The sequence below is a fragment of the Lethenteron reissneri genome, chromosome 9 (assembly GCF_015708825.2).
Source record: "Lethenteron reissneri isolate LAM-NWPU_2019-01 chromosome 9, ASM1570882v1, whole genome shotgun sequence".
In the NCBI taxonomy this organism is placed as follows: Eukaryota; Metazoa; Chordata; class Hyperoartia; order Petromyzontiformes; family Petromyzontidae; genus Lethenteron; species Lethenteron reissneri.
In genome coordinates this window covers 10,914,070-10,930,326 of record NC_083787.1, presented here as the reverse complement: position 1 = coordinate 10,930,326, position 16,257 = coordinate 10,914,070, and the positions used below count along the sequence as shown (strand labels likewise).

Here is a 16,257-nt window from a genome sequence, read left to right as displayed (position 1 = left end):
TTATAATTCCATAATTTTTTTGTCAATTTATTTGTTTTTCTCCCTTTTGATGGGTCTTTGTAGGATGAACGTTGAGATTATAAGGGGCACTGGGTGACCAATAAGGTCTGAATTAGTCTGTAATATGGTTGGAGAGATGAGCGTGACGACGCAGGCGAACTCGATCGAGCGAATAAAAAAATCCATCACGGGGTCATCATCACCCAAGCAGAGAGCTTTAGTGTACAGCAGCTTCTGTTGATAAACACGTGGTTTGGTGATGCTGCGTTGGCAATTTGGTGCACAATCACCCGTAACAAACAACACAAACTCAACACGTGTGTCATTAACATTGTGGCCTGAAATTAAAGATAAATATAATTTGTGACATATTCGTCATCAGGTTGACGACCGCTTGTATTGCGATCAAAACGTCGTGATTTTTTTCTATCTACGTGATTTTACCGAAAGACCCAAAAAATATGAATTGCTGCAGTCACGAAAGCTTTAAGTCAAGATTTAATTTGTGACGTTTCGGGCAATGACCCTGATACATAGCACAAATACGTGGAAGAGACGAATTCATTGATATACACATTATCAGCATATTTATATTGTTAATTTTCACCACAACCACGGCTGTTTAATCTGTGTTACAGTACTGATTAATCATCGCAATTCACTGCTGTCAAGAGGGCCTCCTTTCAATGCTAACAGCACTTGCCCCAAAAGTCAGTTTAGGCTATACGGGGGCTCTTTGTCTCTTGTCTTACCACACGCGGTGCCACGGTGGCTAGGAGATGTTAACTACCTCGCCTGGTACGCAGGACGTCGTGGGTTCGATCCCGAGCCTGACACGTGCTGCTGCTGTATATTTGGAGTTTGCGTGCCTCTCTCTCCCCGTGCTCGCGTGGATTTATTTCGGGGTCCTCCGATTTTTCCCTCCACGTTTAAAAACATGCGTTTAGAGGATGTTGGCTGCTATAAATTTCCACGAAAGCCACCACTTCGTTGAGCTCTCATTTGTGAAAGCCAGGTCCCTTCTGAAAAAGTTGCTACATAGCTCAGTGGGCCGTACCTGGTAACATAAAAAAACATTGTTTCGTTTAGTTTCGCCACGCGCGTCATTGCGAATTACGTGAAAATGTGGGAGCATAGACGCGAAAGTTATAAAAACAATGGATCTGGCTGCCGCCTGATGATGCCGGTTGTAATTACTGGTGAAACGTCGTACTAAGATTGTAAATGTTGTGGATTTGCTCTCCAAAACACCGGTGTGCTGAACTAGTAACGAATTGGCATATTTTGTTAACATGACAAACCTCTATTATGAACAATGGATTTGCTGCCCTCTACTGCCAGAAGCTTAGCCGTGCATTACAATCCTGCTTACTAAACACCACAGACAATTTCACCACCATCATCATCATCACCACAACAACCGTTATCACTGCAGTACAAACACCATCATCACCACCGCCCATCATTGTGGGTGGTGGTGATAGTGGTGGTGATAGGGCAGTAGTGGAGAGAGTAGAGAGTTTCCCATACCTGGGCAGTGTGCTCATGACCAGCTCCGGTTTAACAGCAGAGGTCTCACTCCGAATCAGTCGAGCGGCATTATCTTTTCATCGGTTGCGTAACGCTGTGTGGAAGCTACCTGGTCTGTCGCTCCGCACGAAGCTTCAAGTCTTCTCGGCCACATTCATTCCCTCCCTTCTCTACGCTTGCGAAACGTGGACCCCCCTAATGGAGCATCTTCGCCGGTTAGAAACATTTAGGCTGGCCTGCCTACGATCCATCCTGGGTTTAACCAGGCTGGATTGTGTGAGGAGCTCACACATCCTTGAAAGATCTGGGCAAAGTCCCATCGGTGAGCTCCTCCGGCAGGCAAGGCTGCGTTGGCTGGGTCATGTAGCCCGCATGCCCAGCCACCGCATGCCTAAACAGCTTTTGTTCGGCCGGATCGAGGGGGCTAGACGGGCGCGGCACGGGCTAGAGAAGAGATGGAGTGATGTGGTACAGGAGGCACGGGCTGGAGAAGAGATGGAGTGATGTGGTACAGGAGGACGTGGAGCTGAGTGGACTTGCCGATGACCGGTACCAGCGGTGTCAAGATCGGCCTCTGTGGAGGAGGCTCGTGAAGGACGCTGCTGGGCAGTTGGAGGCAGTCGCCCTCCAGTAACAACAGAGGGCGGAGGAGCGACGCTCACAACAACGAGCGGAGCGCCGGGTGGCTAAAGCACAGCAAGTTGGCACAGTAGGGGGCACAGGTGGTGCATCAGCCAGTTATCTCGGTCATCTCGGTCAGTCGACCTTTGGCACCTGCTGGGTCTGCCCCGTGACCTCCTGCCAGCGGGCGTTCGACACTTCACATGGCCTCAAGGTGCACATGGCCTGGCACAAGCGTCGTGGTGACGTCACCGCCACTTTGTGGCGAATGGCGGTTGTTGTTGTTGTGATGATGATGGTGGCACACCCCCGTGATTCGATTATTTGAAGGACAGGGTCGGTGGATCACAGATTTGAAGAAACTCCCAAACCCGAATATTTTGCGACGTGGCCAGCAGATGGCAGTACAGCCAAAAGAGTTGTGAACACCTTCTTAAAAGACTTTTGAGTCCATAATGCATGTTTTTTTTGGATTAGATCGCGTAAATATTCCAATGTGTCGTTAAACCCGCCACCACCCGACACAACCAATTAGTAAGGTTTGTCACGTAAACAGAACGTGCCAATTCGTTACTAGCACATCACATAACCTAATAAATGAAACTTAAACTTGAAACACACTGGTGTGTTGGAGAGCAAAGCCACAACATTTATAATTTGAGTACGACAACCTTTTTGAGTGCTCAATACTAATTTGCTACACGTTGGTATTCGCGCCATTCTAGAAGCGCAATATTATTCACGAAGGCATTGCGTTTCACATAGTCTGCAGTAGGGGGCGATGTCCCTATATGTAATCCCAATTAGGTAATTTGTGGGTATAGTAGTTAAAAATGTATCCCACGATGCCGGTACACAATGGCCTATTTTCAAATGACATCAGGGGTTCGTATGCCAATACACCCGCAGTATTAACCATGGTAGCCTGCCAGATTCGAGCTGCAAACCTTCACAACAAGCAGCGTTATTGCTGAACCATGCCACTGCCCGAGCACTGTGGATTTTTTTCAGGTACTTCAGTTCTATATACTGTATACAATTAGCCAAACATCCCAACTCAGGGTTCTTCTGCTAAAGTGTCTTAAGGCTGGGTGAGGCTTTGTTGAATTAATTACATGATCATTTTCGGAACATATTTTCTCTAAACATAATCACTATAGAAATCAACTTATCATAATCATCACCATAACCATGGTCATCATAAACATCGCTACAATACCACCGCATTGACGACAGTACTCATGAGTGAACCTGAGCCGAGTCATGGACCACATTTCGAAGGCCGGTCTGTGGAAAACATTGCAAATGTGATTCGAGTAATAGGTTTTTACCCTTTCAACTGGTACAACACAAGCAGTCAAAATGCAAACAAAAATTAACAACTCTGATGATGATGATACGCATTGTCTTATGCAGACAGTGCATATCATTATCATCATCAAAGTTGTTTACTTTTGTTTGCATTTTGACTGCTTGTGTTGTGGTTATTGCAAACATGATGCCTTGTATAAAGGTGTCAGTTGTTGTACCAGTTGAAAGGGTAAAAACCTATTACTATATTTTGCCACTGGTAAAGGAGATGTCTCATAATGTGATTCGAGTAAAAAAAACATTTGCAATGTTTTAAAATGTATTACCTTTGTGTACACTTCATTGCTTATTTCTGCTCTCAGTTGGCATTAAGTCCCATATTCTACAACCCCAAAGACTCTTAACTCACCAGCCCATTTGTTTTTTTTTTAACCAGCCCAAATGGGCCAATGAAATCGCACGGCAATTTGGGCCGGTGTGTTTACCAACACCTGGTCCGATTTTTTCGTCCCAGTCCGTCACTGGTCATATGCCTCCTTAACAATGCTTCAAATGTTAGGTGGTTTCCCCTCTTACTTGTGATGAGTTTTCACCAGACAATGCAGTATCCTCCAACACACAACGCCACCGAACAAGGATACCCCCCCACCCAAGACTTGTTTTGCAATTGAGTTGCAAAACAAGTCTTGCAACTCAATTGGGCTCTCTTGGGTTCAGGACCAACAATAACACGACGCACATCAAGTCACAATGCACATGCACGGCGTGTTCGTCTCGTTTTATTAGTTATTTTAAACTCATCACTAAATCCTCCCGAAACGCATATTAGTACCATTTTTCTCAAAAGGTCAGCAAACTGAAACGGAAGATATGGGCAAGAGTCTGCCCAGTGTTAATGTAAAATGTGGGTTACTGCCACATGGGCCTATGGGAGGGGGCTATATTGGGTAGCTAACGGGGGGGGGGGGGGGGGAAATACAGCTATCAAGGGGGTACAGCATAACTGGCCTGCCCCTCCCTGTCCAAATTTACGTACAGCTGCTCCCCTTGCCCCCTATTATTCATGGGCCCAGGTGATGCAGTCATCATGGCAGGTCCTGTGGAAAGTTCTCATGGAAAAAGAGGCAATCTCACAGGGTTACCGTGTCTCTGTCCCGGTGCTCCCAAGCATTGAAACCACGGCTCAGTCACAAACACTCGCATTTGCAGGTACCACACTGTTCACCAAAGCTGCTCAACGCAAGTTTTTTTTTATCACTCGGATAAAAACACCGAGTTAACAGTGATGTCCAATTCACTCAATAACTGACAGTGCACATTAGTGACATTTCACAGAGTATGGGCCAATGCACAAGCAGTATGGGGCATGGGGTAATTAGGGCATTCGGGAGGCATGCACCAGGTAGGTTTTTGACCCCAGCAGCCCTCAGAAAATGGAGTTCACGCCACGTGGCTGAGGGCATTATGCTCATGCTGTGTGGAGCTCATAAAATACCTTGACCCTCGTGGCATAGGGCAAAAGGCAGTGAAAATTGTATAACTATGGTCGTGCTCATTGAGCTTAAGGCTGTGTTTAACCATGAGCGGCTTAGGCTGTGTATTGGTTTAGGCTCGGGATTAAAAGTTAGCATTGAGGTTGGGTTAGACATTAGTGTCATGTTTAAGATTGTCTACTGGCAAAATTGAACATTTAAAAGTTCAGTTTTGCATTTACTGCCAGATTTAAGGTTAAGCGTCGCCTGAAGGGTCAATGTCGATTGTTTAGGCGATAGGACTGGGTTTATCTTTTGTGCAATAGTAACTGAGGATTGGATTTATGACAGGTCAACGTAAGTAAACATCAGTTGCATGAATTACGATTTGGACCTACTGGGTCAAGGTGGCCGAGACTTGAGCGGCTGATCATTTTACATCCATCACGACCATCGCGCGAATCATGCCACTAACGGTAATGCTAGAACACAAACCATGACACATGCGGAAAAGCACACGGGGGTCAACAAGTGCTCCGATCAATGCACGGGGCAGCTGTAGCAGCCCCGAGTGCCTAGGCGAAAGCACGCTATCACTCGGGACGTGGCTGCTGACCGGCTGATGGCTCGCATGCTACATTTACGAGTTAAAGCACTTTTAGCTACAGTCGATGTGCTAGTGTATAGCTTGTTAGTGTCATGGTAGCTCCATATGCATGTCTACAATGTGCAGGGTGGGGTGGAGGGAACCTCACAACTTTCGTGAGCACCACCCGGCATAATCGGCTATGTGGAAGCGCCGCCCTCCCGGATCAACCTCTTCGCCTACAACATCGCCGCCTCAAATTCCCAAAGCTTTCCCTAAGAGACTCTCGTCTAAAACACAACTTATTTCCAAACCAAAATATAGCTCTATAAAGAAGGCACAGCATCATTTAATTTAATTCCTTTTCCACACCACATTTCGATCCACCCCAGGGATTTTACCCGTGGGGGCAACTTCATCAAGGTTTCCCTATTTGACCTGGGAGGGCTGCGGTATGGGTGGACGGGAATGGGAGCTGGGTGTGCGGCTAAGTGAGGGCTCCCCCATCACTCCTCCATGGATTTGAGGAAGGCCTCATAGCCCTTCTCATCCATGAGGCCATCCAGCTCGGCAGGCTGCTCCACCTTCAACTTGATCAGCCACCCTGCAAGCACAGCAGGGGAGACACGTGCCCATTGTGCGTCACACACACTGTGGTGGACTGATATTATTTATATGACTGCTGTGAATTAATTGAACAAAAATGTCAACACATTTGGGGGGGTTAATTTGGATCTTAAAATCCCATCAATCCAAAAACCTAATTTTGTTTTTGCTTTTCATAATTCATCTACGAGTGTTATCCAAAGTCATGCCACGGACGCTTATCTCAAAATGTCTGCACTTTACACAACACGCTTTTGTACAGACGCTTTAACACGCGCGCACACTTAATGGGCTTCTTCACAGTTTAGTTTTGAAATTTTGCATCACCATAAAAGATTACAATGACTTTAACATTTTGTGCTTTTTTGCAAAAAGGTCTAAAATTGCTGGGGAAAAGCCCGGCACGATTCAAAAGCTCCCCGTCACTATATCCCAACAGCGTGCGAGTTCCACGGCACCCAGCCTTACAAGAGAAATAATTATTACAGCGAGCAATGGAAGGCGACGTTGGTAGAGAAGAGTTCCTCACCGTCATCGTAGCAGGACTTGTTTACGAGGCCAGGATTCTCAGCAAGGGCGGCATTCACCTCGGTCACGCAGCCCGTTATGGGCGAGTAGAGCTCGCTAGCCGCCTTCACGCTCTCCAGCGAACCAAACTCCTCTGCACACGAACCACAGACACACACGGTACGCACACATTCTGTGATGCACGCAGTTTTGCACATGGAGGCACTGGAAAACGCAGACAAATGGGAAGGCAGCCAAAACTGGTGCCCACAATTGCGTCAGCTCTGTGATCCTATATTGGGATGTTTGGCCAACTCTTTTAACGAGTGTTTACACATGCAGGAGGCAACCTGAGTACCCGGAGAAAACTCATGCATGGATTTAATCCACATACCGATGAAATACAAATGGAAATGAATAATCTTGCTATACTGCCATATTGACAAAGATCCTCCATATAGCCTTAAGAGGCTGTTGGTGCACGTGCTGTTAGTGAGCACTTTATTAAAGCTAGTAAGATGCACGAGGGGATGGTGTGCCCAGCACTATACTCAGCCGCCATTGTCTTCCCAATGCTGAGGTTTATAAGCCAGACGAGGTACTCATTCAAGGTGGGGCCGACTTAGGGGAGGCACAGGACCGGTTGAGATCTCATTCAGCACTAATGTTAGCCGTGGGCCGAGAATCAAACTCAGGCGGCCGGGTTCATAGTGCGGTGCGCGCTCGCCGCTGCAACACTGATCTACACGCCTGCGCACATGAGCACACTCCAGGTCACCCCGCCTCAGGCCACACATTCAAAGCAGCAAACGCACACCTGCACGCAAACGTGCCGATGCCAGGAGCAGGGCTCTAGGCTGCATGCCGAGCTCACCGCCAGGTGGTCACAGCTTATGGTCTTATCCCGCTCAGCCTCCGCAACTGCTAATACAATTCAAATGAAACGTCTCTCTCGCTCTAAGCTGCTGTTAATGCACCGATTATTGTTGAAATCGCCTTTTCTCAGGCAGGTTACTGTGCTGCCAAAGATCTTTTGCTCCACGAACTCTGCCCCTCGCATGGACACTGATAACGACCCTTCCCATCTGTACAAAGTCCCGCGACATTGGAGCGAGCTCCCCGTGTCTGTCATTACATATTATCACTCTTACTCGTTTCCAGATTGCATTCGCTTATCTGCCCGATGAGTTTCTTATCATTTACAATAAAGCGTGAGGATTGGTTCCTAATTTTGCAGCTCCCCACAGACTAGGAGAGCAATTATAAACCGGTCCTGAGAATCTGTTGGCTGCTCTGACACCACTGGGAAAAAAGCACTGGGCAGTGTCACATCAACAGTGGTCATCCTATGGAGATACATAGCCTTGTCATGCGATTATTGAATTTCCACCACTTGTCAATGGAGATGAGTGGCACCACATTTCTGGATTGAGAATGTAGACACAGACTTGACTCTTGAATGTGCAGTTTAAGATTTATAAAATAAAAATATATAATTCGCAGCTTCCTGCCAATCCACTGGTGGATGAAGGTTTCCCCAAGGCGTCAGTTATGGGGGTTGTTTGACCATACTTCACCACGCTGGTCTGTGTGGGTTGGTGAAAAGGGGTGCATGGGGCCAGTTCAGATATCACTCGCTATTGATGTTGACTATGGCCAGGAATCGAACTCAGGTCACCAAGTTCATTTGACAGTGCGCTATCCGTTGCGCCACCACTCCGACCACATATGGCGCAGGCTTCGTGTAAGGTGCCTTGACGTGGCTTATAGACAAACGAAACGTCTTGTGTGGGTTCTACATTCCACCCTTAACCCTTCCAGCCTGAATAAACACACAACCACCGCCCGTGGCATTGATCCTCACTCCATCCGCTTGGAAACCCTGACTACACCAGCCCTGTGCCCCTATCGCTCCACGCAATCCGCTTCAGCAGCAAGCGCCTGCACAGTGTATAAAATATTTACTCAATTTCCACAGCCATCTTTTAATTATTTCACGGAGGCATGAAAGGTTGGCTTATGCATGGCAGAATCGGTACAATTAATCCCGCTTTGCATGAACCCGCAGAACTCGAGTATACAAACTAAACTAAACTATTTAAATTTTACCAGGCAAAGCCCACTGATTTATTTAGCTCTTTTTCAGAAGTGACCTGGCCACAAATGATAGCTCAACGAAGTGGCTTATGTTGAAATGTATAGCAGCCAAACACTCTAGACGCATGTTTCTAAATGTGCAGGGAAAACCAGAGGACCCGGAGAAAAATCCATGCAACCACAGGGAGAACATGAAAACTCCAAATATACAGGCATCAGGTTCGGGATCAAACCCATGACCTCCTGTATACCAGGCAAGGTAGTGAACATTTCGCCATCGTGGTGCCTCAAGATCCCCCCCCCCCCCCTCCACAACTCGTTTTCTATTTCTCTAAATAATTCGAGTTGTCTAGAGACATATCCCAAATTCTCCTGGACGATTTTGCATATTGTGCAGCTGACCTGAATTGTATGTTAGAATTCGTGCCGAATGGTAAGAGCTGCTCAACTCGTGTCACAACTCTGTAACCTTGGAAATGCCAATTATTTATATTCACCTTGACTTATCCATCAATTTAAGTTCTGACAGAAATTAAGCCAAATCGGATCGAATCGAGTTGAATGTCCATGCAAAAAGGAGGTACCAGTTGAAGCTGGCTGTATTCGCATGAGGCCACAGCCTGTGAGTGATTCTCACACAAGCTACCTTGAAGCAGAGTGTAGGTGGCCACAGTAGAGTTACAACTTTCCTGGGAGACTCGAGCAGAACCAGTTGGTGAGCTGGCGAGCCCTCCGTCTGCCCACTCAATCACGAGCTCCACCCAAACAGTTAGTGGCCTCGCTCTTAGGCCCTGCCTATTCCTCCACCAGCCCCGGTTACTAATCAAGTAGCCCCAGCCTTTGCCCATATCAGGAGTCGAGCATGAGACCAGAGCGTTTTAAACAGAGGACAAAATAATGTTTTTTGCAAAAGCTTTGGGAGACCGGGACAGCCTTTCTGAAACCGGGACTGTCTGAAACAAACCGGGACGTTGGGAAGATTCAGGCCACTCACCCAACTGAGCTAACTTGGTGCCTACTTCGGGCAATCCGCAGTACACCACATCACCCAGTGCCTCCTGGGATGGGAGTAGGGGTTTACAGGGTGAGACATTGGGGTTGGGGGAGAAAGGCAGTAAACGATAAACAGTGGAGACAGTAGCCAAATTTGTTATGTTAAAAAAACAACTGCTGTTGAAGGGGCTGAACATTTCCCAACTTTTACAGGTTAACTTCGCAAAACACACGTGCGCCATGCACACATTAACTCTTGGCCAGAGAAGCAACTATAAAAATGTGCACATTAACTTGTTGAGCTCATATTAACTTAGCTGTCTGATGTGTTTTCAGGCTGTACTGCACTTAGCCCGATGCTCCACGTGCTGGGTGGGAGCTTCCACAAAAAGCTACCTGAAGAAGCTCCCAGCATGTGGAGGGAAACGTCGGGACATCGTGCCAAACAACAAGTGGTACAACCCGAAAACACATGGCAGAACCTATACAGTGCAACCACAAAACCCTTACAATAGTAATTGATATTGTCTTCACCCTTTTTGGCATATACAGATAGTCCCCGAGTTACGATGGTCCGACTTACGATATTTCGATCTTACGATGGCGATACGATACGTTCAATGCATGTTAAAAGTTTTTTTTTATAGCAGATAGGATTGTTTCCTGAAAAAACTTTCTATTAAATTGCAGTTCATATAGGTAGGCTAAGAATTTAGCTTGCTTTTTATACTTTACATTTTACTGTGCAATACATTATTGTAATTAATAAATACATACAGTATATAGTTTATACAGTACGCTACTGTAAATTTCTCTGTTTTGCTAAACTATCACCATTCTTTAAGACTCCTGGGTAGGCGAGGCCATCTTTGACTAACGACATTTTTGACTTACGATGGGGTCGTCATAACGCATCTCCATCGTAAGTAGAGGACTACCTGGCAAAAAGGGTCCCATATATATCATATCATCTTGTTGAGTTCAATGCGCACGATGGAGTTACCAGATCCTCTGTAGGCTCGATGAAACACGTGAATTGGTGTTTGGGTGTCTGTATTATACGCTTGTTCCCACAATCATTGTTGAGCAGACAGGTTTATACCTGGTTTATACCTGTCTGCCCTTAATCTGAGCACAGCTGTAAACACAACAGTTCAGTCTGGACTGGCACAGCCTAAACTGGAGGAGGCATAGCTTAGAGTGGCTCACATCTGTGTTTGTAGTCAATCCTGTTATGCGACCCATTCGCATGTGCAGACATGTAGAACAAGACCAGCATACATTTGCTGAGCTCAGCCACCTCCGAGGTCTTAAAAGCAAGAATTATTACAACACCAGTGCAGTGTTGATAATATTGGTATCACTTAAGAGTCTTGTGCCTTCAGGGCACGAACTCAGCAGCTGGTACACAGGTGGGGGATACAGAGAAGAAACGCTGAAAAGTGAGCAAAGAAGCACGGAGAGAAAGGTGCCCCTTTAATTTTCACTAAGAAACAGGAAGGGCGACACGTGCATTAGAGAACATATGCACGTTGGACACATCATATTGATTGTTCAGAAAAATAAGTGGGCTTTGGAAGGACACATCACCAGAAGGGATGACTGTCGGTGATCGAGTCTAATGATGGAGATGCAGCCAGAAGAGTTTGTCCATTGATTTGGACATCAGTGAAAAATTGCTTCATAGCTCATCGGATTCTCCCAGTCTAAATACAAATTCTGATTCTGAAATTTGTTTATGCACAACTCTTATAACATAGGTTATTACGAGTGCGCAGAGGGAACACGCCCAAGAGTTGGTCCACTTTGGAAATGGAGCACATTAAATCAACTTGTGTGCCGGATATCAGTGGATTCTTGCCTGGTGTAAGTTGGCAGCTTATTGAGGAGGCCTTCATCGAAGTGGATAGATCATGGCTAACGATGATGATGATAGGTGCTCGCTTGAACATTACTGACAGGGGCAAGTGATACGACAGCAACAGCTTCCATTTGCCACGGAGTGACAATGACATCATCAGATCACTTGTACCAGGCTAAGTGTAATCTTGAGTGATGCATCCACGTCGTTACAGAGGTGATTAAACGAGCAGGCGAGGGCCACATGTCACTGGTGCCACTCACCTGGGCATAGTTGCTGATGCCCACGGTGCCCACTCCACCTTCCACCAGGATCCACTCGTGCTTATCTGAGTATTTGCGGGCTGCGGGGACCAGGGAGAAGCAGGGAGCGAAGACCCAGGGAGCAATCAATCAATCACTCAATCTTTATTTATGTAGCACACTTCACATAACCAAGGCATCTGAGAGAGCACTTGACATGAAATAACATGTACATGAAAACCCAACACTTGGAATATACGGCATACAAGACATTTCTCTTCAAATAACGAGGCAATGTATTCCAGGTAGAATAAGTAAAAAATAAAACAAGCTTATATTACTGTCCTGCTCAAATCAGTATTGAGTAGGTGCTCATCTTAGTTTACATTCTTAAGGCAGTGGTGGAAACTCCCCTATCCTACATTAGAGGCGAGTCTATACACATGATAACAACCACTGTTGAATTCCCCTTAAAGTATAACAAATTTTATTCACCCCAGAGGGATGATGGGCCGAGTGAACCCCCCCCCCAACCAGGATTTCGACTCGCAACTTTTCACTTGCGAGCCGCTCACTCTGCTGCTTAGCCACATGGCCAGATTAATATTATAATAAAAAAAACAATTACATAAAACAAGGAACAAATATCTGGTAAAAGCAGTTGCCCAACTCACCTGGTGTGTTTGCACTATATCACAGCAATGAACAGTGGGCGATCAGGGTGAATCACTTTTGAACTGTGTCCTTCCTGGTGAAGAGTTAATCTCACTAATATAGCCATAGGAGACTCTTCACAAAGAAGGATCAAGATCTGCTGAGAGATGACAGCTACAAGCAAGAATTACTCAGAGGGCTGATGAGAAGAAAGGCTGCATATGTGGCACATAACTATGTGCGTCTTACAAGTTGAACGTATTATTAAGGGGATTAGCTGGAGATATTAATTTTATGACGAAGATGATTCTGCAAGGGGAAAATGGAAGAGAGGAGGGGGACAGGAAGGAAACGGATCGTTCTGTGGGACAATGAGAGCAGTCAGGATGAGACTCTCTACACGACAGGCGTTGAACATTGTAGACGGTGGAAAGCATCGGTCATGGAAATCAATCTCACTTACGTAGAGGACAACTCGATAAATAGATTATGGTAATGTACTGACAGGGGCCTTGAGACCTAATGCCCTGTTTTACTTGTTGGACTGCATTGGAAAGCAACCTTTTTTTTTACAAAACATTGGCTATGCACCGCATTGGCGATTTCCCCTACAAGTTGTTCAAGAGCTGAGCTAAGTGTGGGACGATCACGTGGGTGTTCGATGCCTCGAGGCGGCATTTGTCCTTTCTTGCGAAGTCTTGCTTGGCAAGTAAAACACAATCATTGTGTTCCATATTAAGAACCGTCCCCCAGTTCTGTATGTCCTACCCCAAGGGAGGTTCCACTTTGTTTACAACCTCAGGAATGGCACACATCTTGAAATGGTGTTTAGTGCTTAAGCAGAATTCGAATCACAATGCAATGTGGGAGAGGCCAGGAAAACCAATTTTACGCTGATACAACCCGGTCCAAATATTTCATTACGGGCAAAATGTTTGTGATTCTCCCTTGTGATGGGACGTTGTCGGTAAAAGTTGAGATTTATAAGGGCACGGGGTGACCAATAAGATGCGAATTGGTCTGTCATTAGGTAGGCACTGATAAGAGGATGAAAGGTGTGCAAACCCACGTGGCTGTAAGCAAAGTGGGTTCGCAAACTCATCTCTGCAGACAATTCCTCCCACATGCAAATGAATGCATCGCAGTACTGCGCTTTAAAAGGGAAACGGCAAGAAATCCGAATACACGACCGTCCGAAGAAAAGGCTTTCCTGGAAAGCGTGCAATAGATGCATTCTTATACTGGGTCCACAATTTAGGAGGATATTTGTACAGATTCATACTCTTAGGGTTTTTCGGTAAAGTCACGTAGGTAAAAATAAATAAGAAAAATAATAGAAATAAAATTATAAATCACGACGTTTCGGAGGCAACACAAGTCGTGATTTATAATTGTCTTTCTATTATTTCTATTATTTTTATTTTTACCTACGTGACTTTACCGAATGAATCCATGCAGTCACGAAAGCTTCAAATCTATACTTATTTGTACAGACTATATGCAGTACGTTTTATTTTTTAAAGTGCATTTGTTTAAATAGTCTAATAAAAATTGCATATCTGTAAACACAACGAAATATATCGTCAAACATACAAATTGTCCACTTCAGCAACATGCACCACCACAACTTATTTTTCACTGATGCAGCTCTCTTAAACTGCATTAACTTCAATAACCAAGGCAGAACACAGTTAATGCAATCGGCCGTAACGACACACTACAACCAGGACTATGGCCAGAATAACCACCCAAAACAATTGGCATACAAATAACCGCAGTAATAACAACAACATTTAAAAAAATCCAAGACGCTAGTGGCCTCGCCCACCGGGATGGCCTAGCGGTCCACGCCGGGCGAGCCTCCTCCTTGCCGGGCAGGCCGGCTAGGCCAGGTCGGTCAGCCCCGAGAAGGGCAGCGGCAAGGCCCCAAAGTCCTCAAATGCCTCAGACCCCGGATCCCTCAGCCCCCTCGTGTCTCCGTATCCCTGTGTACCCCTCAACCCCTACATCCCTTTGGGATCACCGCTTTCCCCGCGTCTTTGGCTCATGGACCCCAGGGTCCTGGTGCCTTGCGTCTCCCCATAACCCCCGATCTTGATCCCCGTGCCCCCTAATCTCTGCACCCCCACGAGCGCCAGGGTCCTGCACCCCTGTCGACCCCGTCGCGTGTTCCCAGACTCGTGTCGTGCCGACCCTTCGGACCCCTTCGAGTGCCCGCGGGTTCTCTTGACAGCCGCTCCACACGCGGCTCTCGCACACCCCGGAGCTCACCTCGATTCCCAGACCCCCTGCGAGCCTCAGGGGGTGTCCTTGACATCCTCGGATCCCCTACCCCTGCCCCCCTCTACCCCCAGACCCACCGGGACCCTCTCACCTGCGGCCACGAAGCCGGTGGAGTGGAGACCCCGCGCCGCCGCCCTGGGGCCCGGCGAGACCCCCACGACGCGGGGGTGACCCCGGCACGCCGAGACCTTCAGGCCGCCCAGCAGCAGCAGCCGCGCTCCACGGACCGCCGACAGGGACATGTCTGTGTGTGTCTCTGTGTGTGTGTCTCAAAGTGCACCTAGCCTGGCACGAGTGCTGTGCGGCCACGTCGCCGGCAAGTGGCGAATGGCGGCTGTCTCGCAGGGCTCAACACGTGCGCGTTGTGCGCGTCCCTTTGCCCGGCGGGTCTCTCCTCCTTCCCCGGCTCTTCCCACCCCCTTCCCCCCTCTCCCTGGATGCACTCGCACGTGTCGGGCACGAACGTCTCGGTCAGACCCCCTTCGCCGACCTGATCCAACCTAGACCCGAGCCGGCCGCTACGACATCAAATGAGACTGTCGGAAGAGCACACAAAACGTGTAGATTGTAATGCAAACAGCAGTAGCAGCAGCGATGGCAGCAAACAAGAGGAGGAGACGAGAGAATGATGATGAGAGAGAGAGGTGTGGACGTGAGAGCGCACGCACATTGGCTGATGGAGGTGACCGCCCCGAGGTCGAACTTGGCTCTGAGTCTCTCTCCATTGTCGCTTCTAATCACGCCACGATCCGTGACAAGGAGTCCCCCCTTTCCCGCAATGACCAACACAGACGTTTCATGCAAGAGACGTGTAACAAAGCACACACAGAGTCTGTGCATTATACAAAAAAAACAACAGCGAGCTGCTGAACTGCACCATATAAGAATTGGTTTTACCCATTTCGGCAATAAAAGCGGTGTGAAGATGTTAAAACACCAACAGAAACCTTTAGCATGGAATCATGTCTGCATTAACCACACATACTGTACTTGTGGTGAGCATATTTGAGACTAGGCTTTAAAGAAAGCTGTCTCTGGTGTGGACCAATTCGTTTAAAAGACAATGCATATACTGTATTACCAGAACATGTTTTTGTTTGCATGTTCACCACAAGTACGTGTGGTTAGTTCAGACAGAAGTCCTTGAAACACATTCCTGTTGCGGAGGGAGCTGGTAGGAACGTTGGGTTGCTCGCTCAATGGCCTGCAGGGTCAACGGCGGCGTGGTGTATTCCGCAAATATGCCCGACTGTGAGGGCGGGCACAAGCCGGCGTGAGTAGGTTAAACGTTGAGTTTTATAAGGGCACCACGGGGTGACCAGCTCCTCCCCACCCAGCCCCACCCCTCCCACCCCCCACCCAGCCCCACCCTGCCCCTCCCCACCCCCTCCCCACCCCCTCCCCACACCTCCCTCCCAGCCCCGCCCTCTCCACCCAGCCCCACCCTGCCCCTCCCCACCCCCTCCCCACACCTCCCTCCCAGCTCCACCCTGC

The 16,257-nt window shown here is 47.4% G+C and overlaps 1 protein-coding gene across 1 annotated transcript; it reads right to left on the bottom strand.

The window, feature by feature from the left end:
* Positions 1 to 4,225: 4,225 nt before the first annotated feature.
* GCSH (glycine cleavage system protein H) lies at positions 4,226 to 15,368 on the bottom strand. The gene is made up of 5 exons (XM_061548259.1): positions 14,855 to 15,368; positions 11,848 to 11,927; positions 9,725 to 9,788; positions 6,656 to 6,787; positions 4,226 to 6,124 (listed from the first exon to the last, which is right to left on the bottom strand). Exons 1-5 carry the CDS (start codon positions 15,003 to 15,005, stop codon positions 6,027 to 6,029), a joined length of 525 nt encoding a protein of 174 aa, XP_061404243.1. The 5' UTR covers positions 15,006 to 15,368; the 3' UTR covers positions 4,226 to 6,026.
* Between the last annotated feature and the right edge of the window lie 889 nt (positions 15,369 to 16,257).

Excerpts from the sequence above, each read along its gene's own strand:
- GCSH (XM_061548259.1), bottom strand. The coding sequence starts at position 15,005 with ATGTCCCTGTCGGCGGTCCGTGGAGCGCGGCTGCTGCTGCTGGGCGGC. Across the intron at positions 11,928-14,854 it reads CACCGGCTTCGTGGCCGCAG|CCCGCAAATACTCAGATAAG; the intron begins GTGAGAGGGTCC and ends TGGTCCCCGCAG. Across the intron at positions 6,125-6,655 it reads CAAGTCCTGCTACGATGACG|GGTGGCTGATCAAGTTGAAG; the intron begins GTGAGGAACTCT and ends CTGTGCTTGCAG.